The sequence below is a fragment of the Lytechinus variegatus genome, chromosome 1, assembly GCF_018143015.1.
Source record: "Lytechinus variegatus isolate NC3 chromosome 1, Lvar_3.0, whole genome shotgun sequence".
Lineage (NCBI taxonomy): Eukaryota > Metazoa > Echinodermata > Echinoidea > Temnopleuroida > Toxopneustidae > Lytechinus > Lytechinus variegatus.
Window position 1 is genome coordinate 32,088,721 of NC_054740.1, and position 18,669 is coordinate 32,107,389.

General features: G+C 37.4%; 2 protein-coding genes across 2 annotated transcripts; one reads left to right on the plus strand and one right to left on the minus strand.

Annotated features, from left to right (window-relative positions):
- Positions 1-1,993: 1,993 nt before the first annotated feature.
- On the minus strand, positions 1,994-8,549 carry LOC121411502 (poly [ADP-ribose] polymerase tankyrase-2-like). Its single transcript, XM_041604270.1, has 2 exons — positions 8,279-8,549; positions 1,994-3,863 (listed from the first exon to the last, which is right to left on the minus strand). Exon 2 carries the CDS (start codon positions 3,848-3,850, stop codon positions 2,447-2,449), a length of 1,404 nt encoding a protein of 467 aa, XP_041460204.1. The 5' UTR covers positions 3,851-3,863; positions 8,279-8,549; the 3' UTR covers positions 1,994-2,446.
- A 3,419-nt stretch (positions 8,550-11,968) lies between these two features.
- On the plus strand, positions 11,969-15,849 carry LOC121406415 (lengsin-like). Its single transcript, XM_041597442.1, has 2 exons — positions 11,969-12,339; positions 13,830-15,849. The coding sequence occupies exon 2, from the start codon at positions 13,830-13,832 to the stop codon at positions 15,201-15,203; it is 1,374 nt and encodes a 457-aa protein (XP_041453376.1). The 5' UTR covers positions 11,969-12,339; the 3' UTR covers positions 15,204-15,849.
- Positions 15,850-18,669: the final 2,820 nt, after the last annotated feature.

The window sequence follows — 18,669 nt, forward strand, 5'->3', positions numbered from 1 at the left end:
TTGCAATGGCGGCCATCTTGGATTTGACCTGAAGATGACCTAATATTGCAAAAATGATTACAGAGATCGGTTCTACACATCTCTAAACCCCTACATCGAGTCATTACTCATCATTTTGTGGACAGGGGTTCAAAAGTTAGGTTTTCAAGATGGCATCTGGCGGCCATTTTGGATTTATGCTAATTAGCAAAATTGCCCAAACGGCAACTTTTGGCAACCCATAGGAACCCATAGAAACACGAATCAAGAAAAAAACTTCATCGGAAAGAACATTTCTAGGTTCGGAAAATGTCAAATCGACTAATCAAATGAAAGAGCATATTAAGCTCTTCCACATGATTGGAATACCGTTGAGATCAAACTTTATTTCAGGTGGAACTTTGTTTGAAGAAAAAAAGTAATATTAATGCCATTGTATTATATTGTTAGTTTTTAATATTTTCAAACATCGTTTCATAAAAATATATAAATGTCAAATTTATGATTTATATTACATTTTCTATCATGACATGTCACCACTGAACAAAAAAGTATAATCTGAAATGTTTGTTTTGAGAAGTAACTAGCACAAATATGAAATGTTTTTGTCAAGTTTTATTTTTAATTCGTCTAAAATATGAAGATCTTTTGGGAAAATATTTTACCTAAATATTTTTCAGCTCCTGGTGACAAAGCAATGTGATGAAGGGGCATGACACACTCATTAATTTGATATCATGATATTTGTCATGATAGCACAAGATACAGTAAATTCTATGACGTTTGACAAATGTCAGCTTTTCTTTGAATTTCCTGGGTGTATGTAAACTTCTGGCCTCAACTCTATATAACTCTCTCTCCCCCTTGCATTATTCCGTTCTTTTTCATATTTGATTTATCTCTTCACCTTGCCTCTATCTCCTTCTCTCCATAATTACATCTCTTCATCGTAACACCTGTTGAGAAGAAGTGTGTCTTGACCTCTGTCCCTCTCCTATTTCGGTTAGCATCTGCAAAGGAACATTTAACGTACCCCCAGTTATTAACAGATTTTCATACCTCTCTCTTCATTCCTATCCTTTTCAAATCTTATTTCCCTTTTTGTTTCGTCTATCACATCATTTTCAAACTCTTTTCCATGGAAGCTCAGGAGTGCCAGCCAGATATTCATATAATCATCTCGTTATGTCTACAGCTCTTAGGGAAAAGGATAAGATGACGAGATCTCGGGTCTCGTCGTGTCTACATCCCATGTGAGAGATGATTGGATGACAAGATCTTGCATCTCGTCATATCTACATCTTTTAGAAGAGATGATCAGATGGCAAGATCTTGGATCTCGTCATGTCTACATCTTTTAGAAGAGATGATCAGATGGCAAGATATTGGATCCGAGATCTTGCCATCTGATCATTTCTTAAAGATATAGACATGACGAGATCCAAGATCTTGTCATCTGAGAATCTCTCTCACGGGATGTAGACATGACGATATCTAAAATCTTGTTACCTGATCATCTCTCCCACGGGATGTAGACATGATGAGATTCGAGGTCTCATCATCTTTTCCTTTTCCCTAAGAGATGTAGAAATGACGAGATGATTATATGAGCATCTGGGTGGCACTTTTAAGCTTCCATACTTTTCAATTACACATGTTTTGGTATAAAGTGTGAATTTTTCCACCATTTTTCATTTTCCTTATTTTTTTCATCTGTGAAGTGATCGTATTTGTATTCAGTACAAATACCATGTAGAGAACCAACGAGCATGCTTACAATCTACGACTGAAGATTCGCCAAGGTCCCTGTATGTCACAGAAGAGCTGCTCGAGGCATATACTACTTGTTCTTGTTACAGATGACTCTTCCTTTGTCAAAGATCATATCTTCACTGGGAACGGGCTTGTCAAGTTCAACACATATCGAAAAGTGCATTTGTTTTTATTGAGTTCTTTGTTGTTTCAGTTGTACTGTATCAATGACAAACAGGTCATTATTTTATATATGAGTAGACATGGAACCGTTATAGTTTATTTTCATCCAATAGAATTTATTTCATCAAATATCAACATTACAAAATAAAAGAAATATACTCTATATGGCCTCTGACATGTCTGACATGTTTGAAAAGAAAGTAGGAACCAAACATTTTTGTCATTTAATAGCATAAATGATTCCGACACTCCGAAACCAATAGGAAGGAGTTTACTGAAAGAATGCCAATCTGTCTTTAAACTTGACCTGTTCTTAATAATATATTTGCGTGAAAGTGTTTGAGAACCTTGTACTTCTACCAGTACCACGAAAGGGTATTTGGGGCACTTTTAGGAAGTGAGAACTGTGGGACCATGTGGTAGGCCTTAAGAGATAATGTGGTGAAGGAGGCTCATGGTATACATGGTATAACGATTTTAGTGATGTTTGGGGTTTTACCGAAATATTCTCACTCTGTTTAAGAAAAAAAGTTTAGTATGAACGAAAAATTAGATAAGATTGCAGGATAGCCGGCACCTGCAATTGTTTCACTGCCTCTGGAAGATTTCGTTTCCCCAGTTCTTTTCGGATGATTCGCCTGCACGCCTGGCGCAGCGAAAGTGGATTGGTCGCTCTACTAAAAACGTCTTGAAACTCAGCTGAAGTGTATTCGACTTGCATCTTGTCTTCCGGATTGAGGAGCCTGGTGTCAACAGAAGCTTCCAGCAATAAGTAACGAGTCAGTTTCATTCTCGAAAGAGATGGTAACCACTTAATGATACTAAAGGCATCGTGCTGTCTAGTACTCACTGTAATCCGCGCTCCGTAATCTAGAAGACGCAATATCTGCTGGAAACATTGTTCATCTCTACCTTTCATTACAACGTCGGCGCCGTCACCACCAGCGCCGTTGCCGTTGATGTCTTCATTGACCTCTTGCCAATGGGATAGTAGACATTTGGCTGGGGTTTCTAACAGTGACGTTGTAGAGTTAACGAAAGCACCGTTTTCAAGGAGAAGTTCGATCATTTCTGGAGTGGCTCCCGCCCCGCATGCTCTGTGGAGTGGGTGGTATCTAAGCGTATTGCGTGCAGTCAGAATGGCGCCATGATCAATAAGCAATTTGGCTATTTCCATATGACCACGTGCTGCGACATGATGAAGAGGTGTATTGCGATGTTCGTCTTTACAGTTTGGGTTAGCACCATAAAGAAGTAGGAGCTCGACAATGCTTTTACAGGGAGCGAAAATGGCCAGCTGCAATGGTGTTTTCCCTTGTAACTCAGGAGCAGTGGTGAGGGTAAGCACGTCAGGGTCTGCACCGTTCTTCAGGAGAATGTACACGTAGAGTTTATTCCGAGCTCGCGTGGCGTGATGTAACGGTACAAAGCCTTGGGTGTCCCGTGCATCGGGATCGGCACCGTAACTTAGCAACAGCTCCAAGCAGTCTGAATATATGCCAGGCAAAGCATGTATCTCATAGCCGATTGTCTTATAAAACGTGTTCGCTTCTGCTCCGTGTTGAAGAAGCACCTCTGAGCAGTTGTAATGGCCCTTCTGCAAGGCATGGTGAAGTGGCGCACACCCTAGAGAATCCGATGCGTCGATGTGCGCACCAAGCGTGATCAATTCATTAGCCATGTCAGCTCGGTTGTACCTTGCAGCGATGTGTAAAGGGGTAAATCCGCACTGGTCTCGAGCATTGATATCACATCCATGACTGAGGAACAACTTTACACAATCGAGTCTGTCCTTGAATACAGAATGGTGGATTGCGCGTAATCGTAACTCGCCCACCGATTCATCAACGTCGATGTTGTACTCGTCGATTAAATGTTTGATTTCGTCAACTGTCGATCCTTCGTTGATAGCATCGATAACATCTTGAGCGGACATTATAGTGATGGACCTTAAAGAAAACAAAACAAAATAGAATAACGCAATATCATAAGTATTTGAGAGGCAATGGTGATTATTAAGAGAAGTGCATCACCGTATAATTATCGAAAAGACAGAAGAACAATTAATTAAAAAAATAACCTTTATCAATTCCAGGTTGTTTTCGAAATACATGTATGACAAGTATAAATAGAGTTCTTAGTATGATGAATTTAAGTTCTTGCAGTCCCTATAAGTGAACTGATCTTCTACAATTATATTTCAATTTAGAGTTTAATAAAATGCAGTTCATAACCGTATGGATATTTTGCCAAAAGTACATGTAAAAATATATATCTTTAACTGTTTTAAAATGACTTTAATTACGGTGCTATATCTGAATCTATGGCTTTATTTATCATCTACAGGGGACATGGGGATGCAAAATAAAGTTCAAAGTTATTAAGAGCATCAGGGTCACCAGATAATGAGCCTATTTCTTCGACCAGTGGCTAGTGCAACTTGACCTCCTTTGAACTAGAGAGGTTCTCTTAGTGTGATATCTTTAACGGTACACACTGTAACCTTCTTTCCTTGGGGATCTTTTCTTTTTCTTTTTTAATATCTAATTTAGCTTCATAGGGGAGTTTTATCCTTAATTATCAGAACGAAATTATTCTGAAATTTGTTTCCCCTGCGTGAATAAGATTTACAGGTGAAATAACCAAATCATCAGAACGAAAACTACACTTAGGAAATATTGTATGAGATCCCTCCCAATTGTAAATCGAAGCATATGTTCTCTGATGATACAGTCACACCAAGAAAACCGACTCCAAACCGAACGATGATATGCCATTGGAAATAACGTAATAGCTTTGATCGGTCTGGAATCGCTCTCATTGGTGTGACTGATATACCAATAAGTGGCTTTGCGGGAGATATCCCCTAGCATTGATTTATCTGAATATGAATCATTCCCAAGAACCAGATGTAACTTTATGATTTTATAAAAGGTTGTATATCTCACTCCTACAAAGGTTATACGTGCAGATCCACACCCCATCAATGTCTCAGAGTATTTAACTCCCTTCAATTACTCAACATATCAATCCACACCGCAACATGAATGTCATTCGTTGAGATTCCACCGGGGCGTTTTTAAGTCGAAGGATCTAGGTCCCCCTCTTGTTAGCCCCTTCCCGATGGAGTTAGGATTGTTATGGAGTCATTGTCACGTGACTCCATCGTTTTGTAATACACACGTATACAGGCAAGCATTACTAGGGACACAGTGGAGGGGTGTAAGGCCGCGATGTTGGTTTTCTGGGTGGATCCGGGACTTTTCATAGCATAAAAGACACATATAATATCGTTATTTCAAGTCCATTTTTATGAATTAACGTGTTGAGCTTCCATCACCTGAACCCATGAAAACACTTTCCCATTAAATAAGAACGTGTTATACAGTGCGTATCAAAAAAAAAGTTTACACTTAGAAAAAAATCCTGTAAAATTATACATTTGTAATATCCTGACGATTTTTCCACATTTTAGCATTGGTACAGATCCATTTAAGCAAGTGACGATATAACTGTCGAAAAATATTTCCGCTTGAGTGAGCACCACTTACTTTTGAAAAGTTGGTGAAAAATGATTTTTTTTTCTAGCTATAGTAAAATTGATTTGAAGATATCTTTTACCTTTTTAAACTTGTTTCCTTGCCCAAAACAGTTCGAAGAGTGCATTGCGCCCCACCCCACTCCCCCACACACCGAGTCCATCGTGACGATATTTGCTTTACACTGAGCTGTGATTTACATGAAATGGCTTAGGCTTGATTTTCATTTTGTTAATCATTGCCAAGCTTGGGAAAAGTGTGGAGAAACAAGTATTAAATGAAAAATGAAATGTAAACCAACTTTAAATGATAAAAACTTAGTAAAAAATGCTGGAGATGTCTGATATAAAATTTTGTTCAGATTCAGTTATGTCCTCAGATCTAGCTGGCACAAAAGGGGTAAAGGTTGTGCTTACTAAGTGTTGAAATTTCAAATTTGGGCGGCAAAATTGTTACAAAATGCTTGAATGTATCCATATTATTTCAATTGGCTAAAAGTGCTAGGGAAATTTATGAGAAATGTTTCGAAGGGTTAATTTGATTTCGCCCTTTCCCCTTGACACAGCGTGAAAACAAGCATTTCTGCGCAAACAGATTTCTGCGAGCTTTACAAAAATGGACAGTGCTCACTCAAGTGTAACATTCTGTCAAAACTTTTACTTTCATTGGATAGATGAGACCCAAACCCATAATTATATGTGAAAAAATACCCACATGTTGTATATTTTTTAATACCCAGGGCTTTTTCGAGGTGTAAACTTTTTTTGATACGCACTGTATATAGGCCTACTTAAGTAAAAACTAAACGATTTGAAAGTGCTCTGTCTTGGTTTACACACAATAAAAGCACGCATATACAAGAAAATTGAATATCCTCATTTTTGTTAAATTGAATCTTGCAATATTGTTTCTCCATCTTTTTCAGTTTCACTAGCTGCATTCACATCATGGAAGATATACTAAGATCTAAAACCGATAATCAAGTTTGATTTTTTTTCAGAAATGAAAATTATTATATTAGATGATATGGGAGGGCCGCTTCTTATGACGTCACGTAGTGAAATGTTAAGAATTCATAATTCTTTTTTTCGTTGATATATTTTCGCAAAACGTTCATTAATGTGCTTCTCTTTATTATCCTTTAGTTTCTCTGTAATTCGAACTAACTCAACCTCGGCGCTGATTTCCCCTTTAAATATTGTCGATGTACTTTAAATGTCAAGTCCACCTCAGAAAAATATTGCTTTTAATCAAAAGAAAAGAATCAAGCAAGCATAATGCTGAAAATTTCATCAAAATCAGATGTAAAATAAGAAAATTATGACATTTATAAGTTTCGCTTATTTTTCACCAAATAGTTATACAGAACTCAGTGATATACAAATTAGAGAGTGGATGATGTCCCTCACTCACTGTTTCTTTGAATCATACAATATTTCAATATTTACAGATTTAACAAGGGCCAACTTGACTGAACCATAAAATGTTACATAATGTGAATTTCACATGTTCAGGGCGAAGTAAAACTTTGTTTTACAGGACAATGAGGAAAAAATTAGAATATTTCATATTTCATAAAATACAAAATAAATAGTGAGTGATGTCATCGGTTCCCTCATTGCATACCGACCGGGAGATATGCACATGACTGTTTTGTGAAATTAAGCAAAACTTTAAAATGTCATAAATTTCCCAATTTGCACCCGATTTTGATGAAATTTTCAGTGTTGTGCTTGTTGGATTTTTCTCTTTTTATTCAGGTCAACTTTTTGTTGGGGTGGATTTGTCCTTTAAGTTCATGTTTACATTTTCCTTCGCACTGGGGGGTGGGGTATGTTTGCACAATCACTGGCAATCTCCAGAGACTTTAAATGTAAACGACAAATTGATTTCCTTTTCAGCTACGTGTGGGTCCGCAGTGTCTACAAGAAACGTAAACACCATCACTGGACTTTGGAAACATAGTGAGGAATGGTTTCCTAGCAACGACAAACTCTTGCATAATAAAGAATACATTCTTCTCTCGCGACCTTATTATACCCCTTTGAATATTGTTTTCTTTATTTCTGGGGATGGGAGGGGAAAGAACAATAATAAACTAGAACATTGCATCATGTATGTAGTTTTCAGCGCCTTCTTCAATATTGTGTAGTAAAAATGAGCTCTTGTTTACTCCTTTTTACTAATCCACGGCCGGGTATATCAACTAAAGACATGTCTTTCATCTAATTTTAGAGTGATCTACTTTTTATTCTTAGAGAAGATTGGTAAAGAAAGCAGAAACCGAACTCATCATTTAATAAATATTTTGCAAAATAAATAAATGTGAAATTTGTCAAATAGATTAGAATTACATCAAGAATTATTTACCCTTCACAATGCGGAAATATAACTAGGCAAACAACTTTTATTGTGATTTTTGTAAAATGAAACAACATAATATATTTTTTCGGCCGCCCCCTTAGCATGTCGTTGGCATTGTTGACCGTTTATTCTTTGTTCCCTTCGATAGGTGCCAGAATGTTTTTATAGGCATAAGCACCAGTGGTAGCCACCGGTTCACCCCCCCCCCCTCGTCAGACGATGATGAATTGAATATATTCCAGCTTTCTGTTGACAACTCAGAATAGAATAATATTTGATCATGTTTATTATTTATTAATTTTTCAATTATGTAGTATTATCCCATGAATCGGTCATTTTGGAAAAAATGCTTAGGCCTGGCTGTTCGATGAAATTGACGGTGCAGAAACACTATACGACTTGGCCTTATATAGGCCTATCAGCGAGATATTGATATTCATAATTCGATTTTTGTCTTTTACCTTTGAATTTGCTCCAGGCATGTACAGTGTTGAGATCAATGACGTCCATTAAGCTAGTGACGATCTCGTATTCGATGGATAACATCACAGAAGACTATAGGAGGAACTATCCCAGGGAACGATATAGGAATGCGCGTCCGCCCTCCAGCAGCGTACCATTGCCTTATGAGGCAACGTGACTTCTTCTCAGCTGAGAATAACCGAGGATTATACATTGAGAGGATTGATCATTACACATGGACGGTGTACTGATAGCTGTGACGTCATCATCACCCATGTGCGTATTTGGCGGATGGGAAGCAGTGGTCATCATGTCAAACCCTGTATACAAGGAGGGAAAAAAAATGATTTTAAAATTGACAAAAAGAAAGTCAAGGTCACTACCACTACCAGAAGCACTTTCCCCAGTCCAACGTTTCCTGCGAAGCCGAGCAAAATAAGTGGCTAGATATCTGCATTTTTTTCCTCTCTTTTAGTCGGTTATTACTTTCTGAATAATTAAGCATTTTTCTTGGGGGAAACAAAAAGGTTTCACTTTAGATTAAATGTCAAAATCTTTTTTTAAATGATAATGTGATGAAAGGTAAGCATCCCTAATCCCCCTTCAGTCTTTTTGTTTCATCATGATGAACATCATCAATGTATAAAGCCATCAGTATTATCTTATCAATAAATTGTTTCCATTCTAAAATGATCTGGATATCTCATTTCTAACGTTCGTCGTCATGGTCCGAGTTGGTTAATGAAGTACGAAATCCGCTGAATATGAGTGTCTTTTCGTATACAGAGTGAGATGTGAAATGAGATTCTCGTGAGCGTCAATGAGATTTAACTCTAGTTGGTGGGAGGTCGTTTACGTCACAGGTCATGAACTTGCGTGAGTGAACTACTACTACCCAGAGAGTTTCCAGTGATATATGACCAGCATGGTCCTTAGAAAAAAAAGAGAGAGCCTCGGAGAGAGTGGAGATGGAAAATGAAAGAAATAGAGAGGGAGAGAGACAAGGGGAGGGAGAGAGATGGAAGATAGCAAGCATAATTTCAAAGAAATTCCGACAACAGTCATGGCAGTCGAATCAAAGAAAAAGTCATCATCATGATCATAAACCATTATGATAAAAAAAAATACAACGAGAACATAATCGTGATAAAGGGAAGGAAAACTGTTGGAGAAGAGAAGAGAGAAAAAATGATGAATAGCTACAGAAAAAACAAGCAGACGGGGAAAGGCCGATCTAGATTACTCAACATAGACACATTGAATCATATAAAAGGTAAACAATAGTCGAGAAAATAATGTTTGGAATGTGACAGGTATATTCCATACAGTAGGAAAGAGTGGGAATGAATATAGATTTTTTTTATTTGTAGGATACTTACAGTACAAGTTATAGTCGCACCAACGAAACAAATCGAAAGATGATATTATGCCATTCGGAATATAATAAAATACTAGGACAGATCTGGAAATAGTGTAGTTTGTGTGACTGTTTAGCACCTGACTTTATTTCAGGTGGGAACTTTGAATCCAATTTTCCCGACTCGTGAGGTTTTTAGAGTACATGCAGTATTCTGTTCTTTCATGTTCATGGTGCCTACTGCTAACCCAACCAACGACCCTCTCCCCCCTCCCCCACTTCGCCATTAATATGTTCCACTGTTTATTTGTTTTGTTATATAACAAAATAAGGGCTCGCAACTGATTACATTAAATTTGTTTCTCCGCAAGCCATCAAAATCACATAGCAATATACTTTGGAGAACATTTTTTGGTTTTGTTTTACCGATCAATGTGCATAGCATAGTCATTCGGGAACAGCGCCAGCTGTTGGTCATATTTTCCTATTAATTTTTTGAAATTCATTTATATTTTGGCATTTCCACATACTAGTAACATTATGTTGTTATGAAAAACATCAAATTTTTTCTACACCTTTTTCATATGTCACTGAATATTTCAAATAAATGTGATTATCAAATCAAAATTAATGCGAGTAGCCAGGTTTTTCATTTAACAAGTTTGCGTGTAAGAAGGAAGAAACCCAATATATCTCACTCTTATATAACTTCCTCATTATTCCTTTTTATTTCCTCATTCTATCGAAATACCCTATTTCAGAATTATATATATAAGCATTACTGAACAACTACCTTTAATTGCAGTATAGTATTGCAATATGGAAGGGTTTTATAACACATAAATAAGATGAAATAAGACCATGCCGTCGCAAATATTATGAGTAGGTCTGACTTTCGGAAAAGCAGCTACAAATTTCCGCCATTTTGACGAGATTGCAGGTGAATTTTATGCCTTTTTATTTCCATTTGTTATTCAAATCAATTCGTTTAGATGGCCATCCAAACAAATTGATTTGAATAAACAAAGGAAAATAAAAAGGCATAAAAATAGGCAATATCATCGAAATCAGATGATAAAAAGGAAAGTATGTTATACCTTCATTATTTATAGACGAAGTATTATACGGATTATTATATACAAATTTCAGGGGCGGCGTCGATACAAGACGAAGTGTGAACGTTGTGGCCCAGTGGATTAGTCTTCGGACTTTGAAACAGAGGGTCGTTGGTTCGAATCCCAGCCATGGCGTAATTTCCTTCAGCAAGAAACTGATCCAAAATGTGCTGCATTCAACCCAGGTGAGGTAAATGGGTACCGGTAGGAAGTAATTCCTTAAAAAGCTGTTTGGGCTATGAACGCCTAGCTTAGCCGGGTAATATAGGAGCGCCTTGGGCACCTAACAAGGTGGATATGTGCGCAATATAAATACCCTATATTATTACTCTATATTATAAATTGGGTATTTTAGATTTATACACAACCAAGATGAATCCTTTCTTCTTCCATTATTTTTCCCCTACTTAAAAAATCAATGGGGCGGCCGCCCCTGTATACTATTCCTGACTGTTCTGTACGAAAATATTAAAAAGCCCATAACTTTCTTATTTTTTGTCCAGTTTCCATGGAATTTTCATCGTTATACTTGGTTGATTTTGATAGGTTCAAATAAACTTATGTTGGGGCCGACTTTGGCCTTTAACGAGACTAGAGCAGACGTCTAGGTGAAACAAGATCAAGTAAATGTGTTCATCGTTGTTAATATTTATTACACTGCAAATTTCACACCAACAGGCACTAGTAAAGATGCCGCTTAAGGCTTCACACCCAACTCACTCCCATGAGGGACCAGATGAGATAATAAGCTGGATGCTGGTTGGAGGTGGAGTGGTAGGAAACGGTGTGAACGGCTACATCTGCCGCTGTCATTTTCCAGCTCACTGGGCGAGCCCCACCGTTTGGAGATTATTAAAGATGACAAAACCCGCCAATAAACTTCTGCGTTTACCTACAGAAGTTCATAAATAACGTCATGTATTCTCTCGGGGATAAATGTGTTCTAAAATCATGCAAGACATAGTATCGTCCCATTTTCTATGGACAGTTCTCCATCTTTGCCATAGAGAGACCTGCGCGCGCATTGGTCAGGTGTGTTAAGGATGGGTAAGGGTCATTGTCCTCGTCCACCCATCCCCTCCCCGAAAATGTATCTGCCTTTAATACATTTATTGTAATTCTCCCGTCCCCCTCTTCAACTCCCCCCCCCCTCCTCCCTCTCTTTCTCCGTCTCTCTCTCCCCCTCTATCTCTCATCCTCTTTGTCTCTCTGCCTCTTCTAATGGTCTCTCATACCTTTCTTCTACTTTCTCCGACGTTGCTAAAGGATTGGTGGTTTTCTCTTCCGGTATAAAACGACAAAATATAATTCAACGTTGAAAACGATGTCGAACACGGATTGTTTTCCAATCAGAAGAGTTAACAGGTACGACACAATATGAACTGTTTTAAATGAGAGTGATTTTTCGAGACATTCAAAACTAAAAGGATCAAAGCGCAGTTAGAGCACAAAACCCAAACTCACCAATACTGACAGTTTTATCTAAAAGTGGAAGAACGGCCTTTGTAACAGAGAACCGGAATTGTGATTTCGTTTGATCTTCTTGTCATCATTTTCTTAGAGGAAACGTATATCGTCAGAGTTTAAGGTAAGTTATTTTTACGATATTATATTATACTCTTGAAATGTGTATTGTTAAGCCTTATTAAGATTAAGATCACGAAGATGTGTATGACAAAATTCAGCAATTAACATTATCCAAAGTTTTCTGACATCTGTGACCCGTAACACAAAGCTTAGCAATGATCGCAGAACAATTTTCTACGATTGATTCCATTCAGTACAATGTACAATCAATCGTGAAAATCAAGCGTATGATTAATCGCATAACCTTCATGTTACAGGACCCTGGACATGGTATGACGGATCTTTTTTCTGACAATGCAAATAACTGTGATTTTTATTATATCTACGTTGGGTGGGGGGGCAGTGTGAAAATATCATAAAATGTTACATGTCCCAAAATATTTCGCAATTAATCTTTCATTTATAAGCGCTCTTCAAAAAACATTAAATTATTCACATAGAAACGTTTACAATAACTTTTTAAATCTTATCATTTCAGTTTTGTTGCTTCAGCAACGAATTCTCCCAACGTACACGTATGTCCACACAGGAGTCAAAGATAACAGATAATACCCAAATTCATTCCTAGCTATGAATTTACGGCAATGAGATAGTAGATATTTTTTAACCGTAATGTGCAACAGTATCACAGACAACCTCATGATGTCAATAATTCATGATAAAGGCCTACATATTTTGGATTTAATTGTGACGTCATAAGTTATTTTGATTGATGTAATGCATTTTGCAATAGCCTTGATAATGTATATACTCTGGCTATTTATCTACCTATGCAAAATTATTTAGAAGGATGCCGGGGAAGGATGATCGAAATGGTTTTTATGGATTTAGCTGTAAATGTAACACCTCCTGTACCGAGGGTATTACCATACTAAAATGAATATCATTGTCATATCGATAGCCCGCAATTTATAGGGTGTTTTATTCCCGGGTTTTATAATTATTTGTCTCCAAAACGTTCTTCTGCAATAAATTTTTAACGCCTCATATTTCTTTGACTTTAAACTAAATGGATTCTAAGCGTTCATTTTGAACTTCTTAATGTTTGAATGAGCATTCATCATTAAAGTTTTAGCATAAACAAAAGAAAATACGTTCTCCTTTGCATAGTCTTAATAAAATATAGATTGATACCTCCCCCCCCCTATCTCTATTTCTCTATCTCTCTCTATCCCAGACTCATGCAAGTACACGACTTCATCAACACACACTCCCTAACTTTTTCAACATTTTAAAGCACTGTTGGAAAGACTAAACATAATTATACAGTGTATAATTGACTTGATAACGTAATTAGAAAGACACTTTCATGTACTCTTCCAAATCAATGAGCTATCAAATTAAAGGGTGGATTATTTCCTATAAACCTATTCAGGCTTATAATGTCTCCATTTTAATTATGTTTGTCAGTAATGTAAAAAGTTGGATTTGAGAAGTGTTTAAGATATTTCTAATACAAACAGGTTCAATTTTTCTTATTTTATTTCACAGATGAACAACTTAGATGACAGTTCCTTGAATCTCAGTTTAGACGACATCATGAAGATAATCCAAGAAAAAGACATAGAGTTTGTCCGCTTTGAATTTGGTGACCTTCACGGTATTGCAAGGTCAAAGATTATACCATCACGTCACTTCCGAGACAAGTCGCGCAAAGGCATCAATATTCCGATTGCGCACCTGGGCATGGACTGTCGAGGGCGCCCTGTAGATGAGGCGAAGTACATTATCCAAGGAGATTACTGCGATGCAGTTTGGACACCCGACCTATCGACATTTCGAGTTTTGCCATGGTGTGACAATACAGCAAGAGTGATCTTAGAGCCCACTCTGAAAGGAAGAACAGTTGATCTATTTCCTAGAACATTGGCAAGAAAACAGGTAGATCGCCTCTCGAAGATGGGACTGTCCCTGCTAACGGCACATGAGCACGAGTTCTACATCGTTGACAGACAGTCTGGGCAGCCGTTAACCCAAGATTTCAACCTTCGAGCCACGGTGCGCAACTACACGGATCCTCTGTTGATTCGATCTCTTCTACAAGCTCTACCTGCCGTTGGTGTGGATGCGGAGATGATGGATACGGAGAAGAGCCCAGGGCAGGTGGAAATAACATACAAACCAGCATTCGGTATCAAGGCTGCAGACAATGCTTACACCTACAAGACAACTATCAAGGAAGTGGCTATGCAGAGGGGCTATGTGGCTAGCTTCATGAGCAAACCATGGGCCGAACTGAACGGGAGCTCAGCCCATGTCTGTCATTCCTTGTGGGATATGACCCAACAGCGCCCCCTACTTTATTCTGAGGATCAACCGTTCGGCTTGTCAAAGATTGCCTGTCATTGGATAGCTGGGCTGCTGGCACATGCCCCGGCCCTGAGTATCTTAATGGCACCTACCGTGAACTGCCTCAAGAGATTTGAAGCCAACTCCTTTGCACCCTACAATGCCACCTGGGGACTCGACAACAGAACCTGTGCGTTACGTGTCAAGGTCGGAGGTGGCGCCGATACGTACATCGAGAATAGAATGGGTGCCAGTGGCAGCAACCCCTACCTCACTATCGCAGCCACAATCGCTGCTGGGATTGATGGGATCCAACGAAAACTTGTCCCACCTCAACCCATCGAAAACAACGCCTATCTCCCTGGTAATGTTCCCGCCGATACGGCCATCTTGCCTGCTACCATGAACGAAGCTTTAGAGGCGTTTTCTAAGGATGATGTTATAAGATCAGCTCTTGGTGATGAGTTCATGAAGGAGTTCTGTCTACTTAAAATGCACGAAATGAAAGAGTACACCGAGGCAAAACTGAAGCAAGACTCGAAATGGGAGTATAAGATGTATTTCGAATACATCTAAAAATTATGTGCAATCAAGTCCTCTTTAGTGACAACCCTTAAATTGTTTGAATATAAGTAACGAATTGGTATAAATAATTATTTAAGATTTACATAACACACATGATCTGTCGATATGAGAAACCTCGCAACGAATTGTTTTTAATAATAATGATTTAAGATTTACATAGCACACATATCTGTCGATATTAGGTAGATTTCGTTCCGCGACGCACGGAGGGTTCAAGGACACAGTAAAATGACAAAGTATTGACAAAATATGTCAGATGATAAAGCAGTCTGGAAGTCTTTGCCGAAAATTGGTGAACCGCGCGCCGGTCAGCAGTTTCGTCCTAATTTTCGAAGCTGACGAAAAGATTGCAAATATGTCGTTTGTCTAGAGTCAAAGACGAAGATGTCGTTTTGATTAGCCAATATTTGACAAAGACTTCTTGGTTATTCTTTGTCATGAAGGTCCATTTGGCATTACATTTTCTATGTTCTTGAATCATCCATATGACGCGGAGCGAAAACTTCACAACGGCACACAATGAACAAGACATAAAACTGATATGTTATGGTGTTATATTTAGTCCACAGACAATGCGTGGGACTGTTCTAAAACAGAATTATTCATTTCACCGTTTTCATCACTAGCGTACTCGGGGGGCAGTCTCCCCCCCCCCCCCCCCGACGAGCTTTTTTTTTTTTTTTTTTTTATGGTACGAAATCCTGTATTTGTGGTTGAAGACCTTTTTTTTTCTTTTTTTTCCTTGTCAATTTTTTCTTTCTGGTCGAATTTGCCCCCTCCCCCTGTGGAAAATCCTAGGTACGCCACTGGTTTTCATAGTTATAAGTGAAGGAGTATCCGCAACCGAAATTTGGCTGGAATCGGTACAACCATGACAACGGGCCAGCATGAATACCTAACCAGTCCCGTCGAAGTCAGTGCATAATTGGCCTGGTTCTATAAAAAAAAGAAAATAAGTGGTGAGGTCATCACTTTAGAGCTATATTGCTCCCGTTGAAATAGCTGTTCCTTTTACCAAATCAAAGCTTACCCTAATTCGTATCATCAAATTCATCAACAAACATTAGGCCCATATCACAACCTTAACCATAAATAACGTGTTAAGAGAAACACAGGCTCGAGTTTCATATCGGGTCATGGAAAATAAAACCCTTTATTTTGAAAAATTGAAAATACTATTGTTTATGTTTTGTTTGATTTTCTTTATTTGAGACTACGATGTACTTGATAATTTTCTAAAGTTCTTTGATTATGTCATCCTATACCCCTTGTTTGAAATAGAAATTTAAGAGATTGAACATGTTGAAAAGTCATTAGGATGCAAAGAATGACTATTATGTGAATTAGAGTAAAACTAATGCTACTGGCATTGATGATGTTCGTTCCGCTTATTACCATGACTATCCATAAAATTATTGGTAACCCATTCGATTGTGACCTTTGCACTGAAAAGTGGATTGTATTGTAGAGCAAACAAGGTAGTGAGATATGTAGAAGTATTAAATATATAAATGCATATCTAGTAAAATAATCTGTATTGTTGAAGTTCAGTATATTTTAATTTAAAATCGCTAAATGAGATCGAGTCATGTTCAGTATTGTATATTGTTTATTTTTATTATGTTGATATCACATTAACATATTAGGTCCATGATATTACTGTGCTGTAATTATTCAGAATATGTCGATGTGTCGAGTAAATTATAACAATTAGATGAAATATATTGATTTCAATCTGATAAAATATTTTATTTCTCTGTTTCAGATTGTTATTCATTCCCTATTCCACTATTGCTTTGATCGCCACCTTTGCAGTCACCCAAACTTCACCCCCTCCCACTTGTCACTCTCCAACAGGAGGGGGAGAGTACAAATGTATTTTGAGAATGAGATTAGCGTTAGGTTTAGACAAATGAAATAAAAGAACGAATAAAAATGAAATAAAATAAAATCTAAACAATAATTTTTAAGCAATAACAATTAATCTATAGGCCTACCCTTAAGTCACCCTTGAGCTTGAGAATGTTGCTGAAAGAGGCCCTGAACATTATTAATGTAAAAATTCTTTTTTTTACAAAGTATCCATGAATGATTCCTCAGTTACAACAAAAGATGCAAATCCTCGCATCCCATTTTTTTTTCAAAATCAATTCCAACCTTACAAACCTAACATTGAATCACTGCTATATTTACCATCATCGTACTTTAAGGTGACACTCAAAGTACTTTGCTGTATATTTAAAAAAAAAAGAGCGAATTAAATTAACTGTTTTGTAAACTTAATGATGAACACGAGCCAGGGCTCCTCCTTGGAAGTTGACCTCTGTCTAAGCCCTCATTATCACCACCCTCTCGGTAGACAGCTCCTCCTCCTTTCTATTTTCCCTTTTGTTTTAGTTACCAACATGAGTCCCCCCCCCCCACATTTCGATGACGAATATAAACCGCTTCCTTTGTAATAGGAAATCGAGTAGAAAATTACCAGGCGTTCGACGAGAGAGTATAATTCTCCCACATTCACCTCAAGAGAGATTATGATGTCATTTTTTCAGGGTATTGGCAAAAGCCCGATGAGTAGGGGCTTCGGGCACTAGACCCCCTAAAATTTTCTTTACCAAGAAAAGGGAGAAAAGAAAGAATAGGGAAAAAATAAGAAAGTAAAAGTGTAAATTTTACATTATTTTCCATTTTGATTGATGAATTATACATGAATATTTCGTTTCACAATATACTACATTATTAGCATTATTGTGCCAATATTATAGCCAATTGGATAAAGAAATGGCTTAATTTAGAATATATGAAATTAAAAAAGGAATGGATGGATGAATGGATGAATGAATGAATGGATGGATGGATGGATGAATGAATGAATGAATGAATGAATGAGTGAGTGAATGAGTGAGTGAGTGAGTGAATGAGTGAGTGAGTGAATGAATGAATGGATGGATGGATGGATGGATAAAATGAAAAACAAATAAATAAAGCAAATACACACCCTCCCTTTTCACATAATGTTTTGAAATTACTTTTAAGAAAAATATTATAATAATGATAATAGTAATGATGACTAATGCCAATGAAAATAATAATAGTAATAATAACAATAATGATAATAATAATAATACTAATGATGATAATAATGATAATGATAATAATAATGATAATGAAAATAATAATTATAATAGTTACGATAATAATATCGTAATAGACACTCTAGCTATGCTGAAATCGAAACCTTTTTCTTCCTCTTTTTCTCCCTTTCCCCTTTGGGTCGCTGCTTGAAAACTCATTTGGGCAGTAGTCTTCTGTCCTTCCCCCTTTTGACGAAGCCAAAGAAGAAAATGGGAAAGCACGGGGGGGGGGCAGGGGGGTAAAATCGCCCGTTAAGTTCCCTTGCAAAGAGTGGTGAAAGAGTTAAGTAGTCATCATTGCATGACTAATCATTAGGCATTCC